Source organism: Musa acuminata, chromosome BXJ3-2 (assembly GCF_036884655.1).
Source record: "Musa acuminata AAA Group cultivar baxijiao chromosome BXJ3-2, Cavendish_Baxijiao_AAA, whole genome shotgun sequence".
Classification (NCBI taxonomy): domain Eukaryota; kingdom Viridiplantae; phylum Streptophyta; class Magnoliopsida; order Zingiberales; family Musaceae; genus Musa; species Musa acuminata.
The window spans coordinates 35,315,714-35,325,127 of NC_088350.1; the positions used below are offsets into that span (position 1 = coordinate 35,315,714).

Genomic DNA, 9,414 nt, shown 5'->3' on the forward strand with positions numbered 1-9,414 from the left:
ATTGAGTTAAACTTGCAAGAACATAATCAAACAGCCTTTGATGAATCAAATCTGACGACAAGAGAGAGAGAGAGAGAGAGAGAGAGAACACCAATTCCATCAACTACTTGCGTTTTCATACAGTGAATGTGAACCAAAACTACGCTCTTGAAAGGGACGAATCGATCGATGACGACTCCTCCCACCGTGCAGAGGCCGAAGGCCTCCAAAGCAGCAGTATCCCGCCACCATCAACCTAGGCGCGCAGGTAACACGCGATGGCCCTTCGCCAATCCCACGCCTCGAGTCCCATCAGGTGTCTCCAAACCTGGGTGCCGTTGCCTCACCGTCCATAGTTCCCGTTGACCTCGCCGCAAAATAACGCCACGGACTTCCTTTGGCTTCGGCCCAGTTTCCACAACTGCCGACCTCCCCGTCCTTTTCGTCTTCCTCTTCTGCTGCAGCTTCCTCCTCCGCACCTATAAATACTCGCTGGTGATCTATGTGTCAAACGATTCGTTGCTGTACTCGCCAAGTGACGGAGGACTCCAAGAGGGCACGTTCCCCTTGGACGGCATGCAGAACCAGGAAATCGGCACGATGGAGGCGCAGCCGACGACGGCGAGGTACAAGGGAGTGCGATTGAGGAAGTGGGGCAAATGGGTGGCCGAAGTGCGATTCCCCAACAGCCGCCAGCGGCTGTGGCTCGGCTCCTACCCGACGCCCGAGATGGCTGCGCGAGCCTACGACGCTGCCGTGTACTGCCTGCGCGGCCCCGGCGCGGAGTTCAACTTCCCGAGCCACCCACCCAGCATACCGTCGGCCGACAAGCTGAGCCGGTACGAGATACGTGAGGCGGCCGAGCGGCACGCGCGCGAAGGGCCGCAGCGGGAGGAGGCAGAGGAAGCTGGCGAGCAAGTGGCGGATCCTGGTGCGGGAAGCTCTGGTTTAGGGGCGCCGTCGGGGCAGCCGGCCGAGCCGTCATCATCAGTGCCGGTTTTCGACGACGGCACAGCGAGCGGTGGGGAATGGTTCGATGGTTTCTGGTATGACGCCGGGGGCGGCATCGACGATGACGATATCTATCGATCGTCTCCTCTTTGGAACTTCCATCAGTAGAACGAATGCCACTGTTCATCGAACACCCCGTAAATTCGTACTCGAGGCGCTTTCTTCGCGCTTATACTCGTAGACGCCCCAGCCTTACTATGCGAGCCATGTCCTGGTTGACTTGTGTCAAATTGGATATGGTCGTTGACTATTTGCTTTACGTTGTAGATTCTTCGATCAGATACATAATCCGCACTTACAACGCTTCCTTCTCACTCACACTCGAAGAATGCTGAGCTTTAATATTCGAGCCCTGACCTGATCGACTTGTTTGGGACGAGAACGCTGGTTGACTGTTTCCTGTATGTCAAGATTATGGGGCCAATTCAGCTGACTTCTAATTGGACATCACTGGTACGATGCAGATCCAAAAGTTGCCCCGCGAATCCTACGTCGATCCTACTTCAATATAACGTAGAAAGCTCTGGTCATGTCACCGTTCTTTCTCATTCGTCTCAGGTGGGAGAAGAGCAGAATCTGAGTGTTTTGTCGCATGGTGGATAATCCACTCTCCCCTTTTGCTAAGGTAAGATCCACATGCTATCTCTCTCTCTCTCTCTCTCTCTCGTGGAAGAGTTCGGTTGGCGCAATTTAACGAGCAATTCGGCAGTCGGTGTAAGCCGCTAACTTGAGGTCTACACTCGCTTCCACACAATTATGTTGCTTCACGCATTCTTGATCTTTGACGCTCGCATTTATTCCATGGTGTCGATCGGGCTACCTGTGATTTGCTTCGTGTAGTTGCTATTATCAAGACGCGCGCGAAGAAACTCCCGTCTCGTTGCATGAGATAAGAAGGAATTTTTTCCCCTCACTTTGCCTGAAAAGATCGAACAGGATCGATGTCAACACGCTGTGTTCTCGGTGTTCCAAATTGCTCTAAAAGGAGCCGAGAAAGGTTTTGATCATAATGGATGTGCTGAAGAAAGGACTCAAACAATTGGCAGCAGATCGATCTGCAGGTCTGTGGACAAGCAGCTTCGTGTCAGTAAGATGGCGCATTCCAGGAGAGGCAGATGGCTCCTCGATGTGGCATCAGGATCAGGTGGATTTATATGTTTCCTGAACGCTTTCAAGGTCGTGAACGTTAGAATATTAGCAGTACCTGCAACGTACGTTGGGAAATCCAGTTTTATCAGCCTTTAGCTTTGAAGGATGGGGTTATTTTAGCCTTCCTTGTACTTTGTTATATTCATTCATGTTGGATTTTTACCTAGGATCATCTTGTCGGGTCCATAGATCCTCTGTCTTGATGCCTGCTGGTTGTACCAATCGACTAAATAACAAGTATGAATCTGATCGTCACTTCGCTTTTAGCAAGGGCTTTCATATTTCCAGCTTATGAAGAATTTCCAGGTGCTGCAAATCTTTTGCATTTTCTATTCTTTTTTCTGCTTTTGCAGATGTGGAGAATCCATGCACTCTTACCGAATAGTTTGTGTTTTCCTTTCCTCATCTTAGGTTGCAGCTGAAGACAAAGGCCACTGGTGGTTTGCTGTTGATTGAGGCTGCAAAGATTTCCACTCATTTCTCTCTTCATTAGATGTTGTAGTTTTTATGGAGAGAACAGTCTTATTTTTGTCTCCTTTATTTTTTTTTGTATTCCTGTGCATTTCAGCTTGTACAAAATGAATTATTTCCATCAACCACAGCATCTAAGCTTTAAAGTTTCTTCCAAGTATTTTGCTGTGCAGGGTATTTGCCATAATTTAAATGATGTTTCCCCTTCTCTTTTGCTATGTAACAGGTGACCTGCTAGCTTAACATAGGCACCAACCTGATGGATATGATTGGGTGGACTTTATCAAGCAGATACAGTGTATTATTGGCTGACTGAAGTCTGAATCAGCTGTGATATTTTGTAGGCATTTTTCTGTTCTTGCATGGTAAATTTGTGTTGATGATTGATTGGTTTCTGTTCTGCCTTTCTACAGTGTTCATCTAATTAGGTTAGGGATTCTAGTTGCCTGTTTTTTTGGCATAATTACTCGCATATCATACCGGCGCTAATCATGTGATAAATCAACACCAATTTTATGCTGCTTACTTGAAAACAGGTCTTCTCATATAAAAAAAAGATGACATAGATTTTATCATTTATATTGAAGAAAAATTTTGAAGCTACAATGTGATTTTTTCAAAAAAGAATTATTATTATCATTATTTTTTTATTTTGGAGCTTGATCAAACATATCATAAGACTATATAAATTTTGAATTTTGCATATATATGTGTCTGTGTGTGTGATGCATTTCCCAAAATGATTTGGATCATTGGCCCAAAATGATTAAAAGTTAATAATAATAATAGGCCCGCTAATGTTGCACAAAAGCCATCCATGTTAGATAGATCTGATACTAGTTGAATATTAGGAATCAAAATCCAACAAAGTGAATGTGTGAGTATTTATTCATGTGGAAGATTAGAAAAAAATAAAAATGGTTTCCGCAGTCATAGTAGTAGTAAATTCAATCCTGGAATTTCAATGCTGATTGATCTGCACTTGACCTTAGTTTCATAATTTAAATTCATACAAAATCCAAGCATTGAGCTGAATCCTTGGAATTTAGTTTCAGTCATGCTCTCAAAAACCAAAAGACCTGCTCCACCAGTCTGTGGTCAGCAATGTGAACAACTGATTTGAAACCATGGCCAAGTCTTTTTAAAGGACTTGGCAACTATAGTTTTTTTGTCAGGGAGGATATTTGATGCAATGATATTGGCATCAATGCACTGTCCAACCTTCAAGTCATGTTCCTGCAGCATACCTCTTATGTTCATAGGGAGCCATTGCTAACCTGGAGAAAGATGAACCAGAGATCTCGTAACAGTTGAGGTAGTGGACGAAGCCAGGCTCTTAGCAATCAAATTATGGCCCCTTTGACCGACCTACACAGCACAAGAACGAAGTAGAGAGATGTAGGTTTCTGAGGTGCAGGACGAGGAAATAGTCTTGACGAGTTCTCAGGTGCAAGGCTGGTCTCTGACTGAAGTGCTCTTAGTTTAAGTTCACCAGACTCGGGAACAGCCTATCATCGCCCGAGTTCACATCAAACTTTCTAAGCTCTCTCATGTGATTTATTTATTTATTAGCTTGCTGCTTCATCTCCCTCCAACAGGTGGTCAATGGATTACGATACAAACTCCTACCAATGAAGCCAGAACAGCTCAACACGGGCTTCGAGCTTCTAACTTATTATTCCTGCACATGGCCATGGAGGTTTGATGTGATCGCTTTGACCCAGCCACAGTGAGCACATAAATAATGAGAGCTGCATATGAAGTGATACAAGGTTAGCAGCTTGCATATGAGAGAGGCAATAAATACATGGAGAAAACGGCACATCACATCATCTCACACAAGCTTGCAGTGGTGACATATAGAAGAAGATAATTTTGTTTGGAGTATGTTAGATGAAATTTATAGAGAAATTGAAAGATGAAAATGATACTGTTTCTGCCGGTCCTCAGTACATGCTCACAAGTTTTGCTTTTGTGGTGCGATGACTATGGTAATCGATTAGTGAGTGCCCAACTCCTCATGCCTTATCTTTCAAGTAGCTGTCAGCTGATGGAGAGAGTACATACTGCATCCTGTTGTTGCTGGTGTGGTGTTCTTTTCCCCATGCAAAAAGATCAGACACCATGTCAATGCTTCCCGACCAAACACCTGAAGCCCCTGCCATCTTCCTTCCACCCAGTTCTTCTTTTTAGGCCGAATGCCTTTTGTGGCGGCTAATGTTGGCTGCTATGACCCGCACTTGGATCATTTGAACAGCAGTTCCTTTGTGAGATAGGGGCACAAGTGATTAAACGCCGGTGAAAGTTGCTGGAATCTGGTTGTGCAGGTCAGAATACGTTTAATGCCAGTTTGACCTTCGGTTCATTCAAGTCTTTCGAGTTGACCAAAAGTTCAACGCATGTGTTCTTTAAGCCCAGAAGTCGGCATGGCACATGTGACAGGGAGAGCGCTGGAAATTGCCAAGCACAACAGGCACAACCTCAAGTTGATCTCCATCAGCTCCAGTCCAAGTTACCACGAGAACATAATTCAACAGTCAAGGAATGGGGTTTTGAATGTTTATTCAATGGCTTTCCAAGTAAATCACCATTGCTTTGCTTGTCCTGACCGGGATGCCGAGTATCATCATTTTTTTATGGCTTGTCCTTCCCTGAAGCAGATGGCATCAGTGATGATACTGCAGACTCATGCCACATTACAAGGTGATTGCTTTGATCAGTTCAATGCAACTTCTCTTTCTTCTGCTATCATACTGTATGTATATATATATATAATAGCAAGAAATATCGTTTGACCCATGAAAACAAAATCATTTGTGCTTGTCCTGAAGTTTATTTTGACGAACAAATCAGAGGCTAGGAAGGGACAAGGAAACTGTGACATTGGTCAATGGAGATTTGCCGCATGTTCCTCGCAGAATTCCATGTGGGTTATTCCCTTCATCGCACCCTGCAGAAGAAATCCACCCTGAGTTTACTGCAATGAAGAATTTGTGGACAAGAAAAAGGAGACAAAATCTAGTATTAGGAAAGTAAGAGCAAGGTCCAACCCTTGGTTTACGCTTACTTTGAACCAAGGAAAAAACATGATTCCAAGTTGTGTGTTCTTGTTCTTCAAAGTCGGGACGCCATTTGAACTGACTACCAGGAGGAACAAGACCATGAAGATTGCTTTGGTGGGACGAACAAGGAAAAGCATTCCAGAAGATAGACCTCATAAATCACATCAAATGCAACAAGAAATTTACAGCAAATGGTTAGAAGCATTTTATGTTTAGGAGAACCATCATGTTCCTCATATTTGGCAACTCCATGTAACTTTCCTGTCCGATGAACTCTTATTTTCCCCATCTTTTACATTCTTTTCTGCAGCTGTTTGCCTTCATTCATCTCTTTGACATGCCACGGCAACTTCTAAGTTGTTTCTCATTCTATCATCACCATACAAAGCTGAAATGTGTGTGTGTGTGTGTGTGTGAGAGAGAGAGAGAGAGAGAGAGAGAGAGAGAACAGGAAAAATTAGGCCCTTGCTGAAGTGAATTAATTAGTGCTTTGAATTATACTAGTTTTCTGATACATGCAGACTCAGTTCTTGCCATTAGAGTAAGCCACCGAATCCTACCGAAACTTGGTATTGTCCACCAAGAAGCTTAAAGAAGTGGCCTTTCATGGATGCACCAATACAAGAAGTCCATTCTTGATGCCCTCCCAGACCTTTGAATGCTCCCAGGAATTCAAACTAGGAGTCAACATTCCTAAAGCCACAAGCAAAATATAACCCAGGTTTACTACTACTATACTGAGAGGTCTTGAGGTCAACCCCACTGGGTATTAAGTTTCGCGACCAGCTTCAATCATGCATACCTTCTTCCTACTTTGAAACAACGCTAGTTCATGGAAATAACATGCCAATTTCCCCTTGTATTCATCTATTTATGAGATTTCTCTCTCTCTCTCTCTCTCTCTCTCTCTCTCTCTCTCTCTCTCTCTCTCTCTCTTATATATATATATATATATAATATCAGCAATTTTTGCTAAGGCAGATTTCACTTAGCTGCATGCATGTCACGTGCCTACTTCCGAACAACTCCTTATATATACGCATCATGCTGTGACTTCCATACTCAGCACCTTCATCTCTTTATCGCTTATATAGGAGGGCGAGTGAGAGAGAGATCTCGTACTCCATTACACTCTTCATATCGATTCCATTTCCTTAAGAGAGAGACATAGAGAGAAGGGATGGAGAAGAGTGGGAAGCCGAGGGTGGCGATCATAGGGGGAGGCATCAGTGGCCTTGCGGCAGCGAAGGAGCTCCGCTGGCTCGAGCCAGTCCTCTTCGAGGCCACGGACTCCATAGGAGGGGTGTGGAGGCACTGCTCCTTCCGCACCACGAGGCTGCAGACTCCGCGGCCGGACTACGAGTTCTCCGACTACCAGTGGAGCGACCGGAACGACGCCACGTTCCCCACCCACATCGAGATATTGGAGTACCTCCACGGCTACGCCACCCACTTCGACCTGTGGAGGTTCATCAAACTCCAGACCAAGGTGGTGGAGATCCGCTCCATCGGCGACGACCGTGAGACCTGGTTCACCGAGCTCTGGGGGGACAAAGGACGGGCCATCCCCGACCAACCGACGTGGGAGGTCGGCGTGGTGACCGGCCACTCCGACACCGTTCAGGTGCCCATACTGCTTTAAATATCGCGCTTCTGCGTACATCGTTCCTGAGACACCGAGAGTGATTTCCTTCGATATGTTTCAGTGGTACAAGTTCGAGTTCATCGTGATGTGCATCGGAAAGTACGGTGACATCCCAAACATGCCCAAGTTTCCCCCCGGGAAGGGAGCAGAGATCTTCCGAGGCAAGGTGATGCACTCGCTGGACTACTGCAAACTCGACGAAGACGCCACCAAGGAACTGATGAAGGGGAAGAAGGTCGTCATCATCGGCTACAAGAAATCCTCCATCGACCTCGCAGTCGAATGCGCTGAAGCCAACCGAGGTAACCTTCTTAACGTTTCACTCCATTGTGTTTCCCTTTTCGAACAATTTCCAGCGAGATTTCATGAAAGCATGAACACTACAAACTCATAACCAGTCTGAGAAGCAAGACAAAGAAACGAAAAGAAAGAAGAGTAACATGCATGTGTGGGGAAGAAAGGTCAAACTTTCCTCTTTCTCTCTCTCTCTCTCTCTCTCTCTCTCTCTCTCTCAAGGCATTTTATGTTCTTGGATCATGATGCCTTTCTTGGGTTCGCATGCATTTTACACATTGGTGGACGAAAGTAGCGGTCCCGATTGTGGTCAAAGTCCAGACATGAGCAACGAACATTGACTGGTTGACTTCCCATGCCACCCGCCAAACCCGCAAGGAAAAGAGGATTAGACGTCGTCTTTTGTCTACTATAGAAGAAGGCGAAGAACTAAAACAGATTAAATAAGATGTTGACTTTGGCCACTTGATACCGGTCGAGAGTCCACTTATTTATTAGTTTACCTGCGCATCTTCAGAGCTTGGCATGCCCGTGTCGTTGACTTCGTATCCTGTGTTTGATGAATGTGTTCTGCAGGGGAAGATGGCCAGCCATGCACCATGGTGATAAGGACCCTCCATTGGACTGTTCCCTCCTACTCCATATGGGGCCTGCCCTTCTTCCTCTTCTTCTCCACAAGGTTTTCTCAGTTCCTCCATGAAAGGCCGAATCAAGGACTGATGAAATCTCTTGCCTCCCACCTTTTAACCCCGTTGGTAATTGCTTCATCCAACGCATTCCATCAAGATTACGACGAACAGAGTACGTTAGGTTTATGTTAACGCTCGCTTTTGACATCTATACAGAGGAGAGGTGTGTCGAAGTTTATTGAATCGTATCTCACATGGAAGCTTCCTCTGGACAAGTACGGGCTGAAACCAGACCATCCTTTCGTGGAAGACTATGCCTCATGTCAGATGGCCATCTTGCCGGAGAACTTCTTCGCCGAGGCCGACGAAGGGCGGATCATGTTCAAGCGGTCATCGCAGTGGCGCTTCTGGGAAGGTGGTGTGGTTCTTGACGACGACACCAAGTTGGAGGCTGATGTCGTGCTCCTCGCGACGGGATTCGACGGCAAGCGGAAGCTGAGATCAGTGCTTCCCGAGCCTTACCGTGGACTGATAGTGGATTCCTCCGGTGTCATGCCGCTGTATAGGTACGTAGGTAAAATATTTCTCCTTCCCTCCATCGATTACTTCAGCTAAACGTCTGGTTGTTTCGTTCATGGCAGGGGCACAATCCATCCGCTGATCCCACACATGGCGTTCGTGGGGTACATCGAGAGCGTATCGAACCTGCACACGTCGGAGCTGCGGTGCAAGTGGCTGGGGAGGCTGCTCGAGGGGCACTTCCAGTTGCCGAGCGTGGAGGCGATGTTCCGGCAGACCAGAGAGGAGATAGAGGTGATGAAGCGGACCACCAGGTTCTACCGCCGCCACTGCATCTCCACCTACAGCATCAACCACAGCGACGACATGTGCGAGGAGATGGGCTGGAGTCCATGGCGGAAGGGCAGCTGGCTCTCTGAGGCCTTCAGTGCGTACAACAACCAGGATTACAAGGAAGACAAGAGCGAATAAGCTTTCGATAGATCGATGACGTGCCATCAACAAGGAAATAGTCAATATTAATTTGGTCAGGTTGAAATAAAGCTATGTCAAGCGATATGTGCTCTTTACATTTATATATAATCCATATACAATTTTATTTCTAATGTGCGATCACTCTTACGGATGTGTGAAATATTGTAGAGTATGCAAACAT

The 9,414-nt window shown here is 46.0% G+C and overlaps 2 protein-coding genes across 2 annotated transcripts; both read left to right on the forward strand.

The window, feature by feature from the left end:
- Positions 1-515: 515 nt before the first annotated feature.
- LOC135631354 (ethylene-responsive transcription factor ERF017-like) lies at positions 516-1,308 on the forward strand. Its single transcript, XM_065138957.1, has one exon. The coding sequence runs from the start codon at positions 556-558 to the stop codon at positions 1,096-1,098; it is 543 nt and encodes a 180-aa protein (XP_064995029.1). The 5' UTR covers positions 516-555; the 3' UTR covers positions 1,099-1,308.
- Positions 1,309-6,764: 5,456 nt separating this feature from the next.
- LOC135631150 (probable flavin-containing monooxygenase 1) lies at positions 6,765-9,321 on the forward strand. The gene is made up of 5 exons (XM_065138594.1): positions 6,765-7,296; positions 7,379-7,619; positions 8,188-8,366; positions 8,457-8,806; positions 8,882-9,321. Exons 1-5 carry the CDS (start codon positions 6,853-6,855, stop codon positions 9,228-9,230), a joined length of 1,563 nt encoding a protein of 520 aa, XP_064994666.1. The 5' UTR covers positions 6,765-6,852; the 3' UTR covers positions 9,231-9,321.
- The last annotated feature ends 93 nt before the right edge of the window (positions 9,322-9,414 follow it).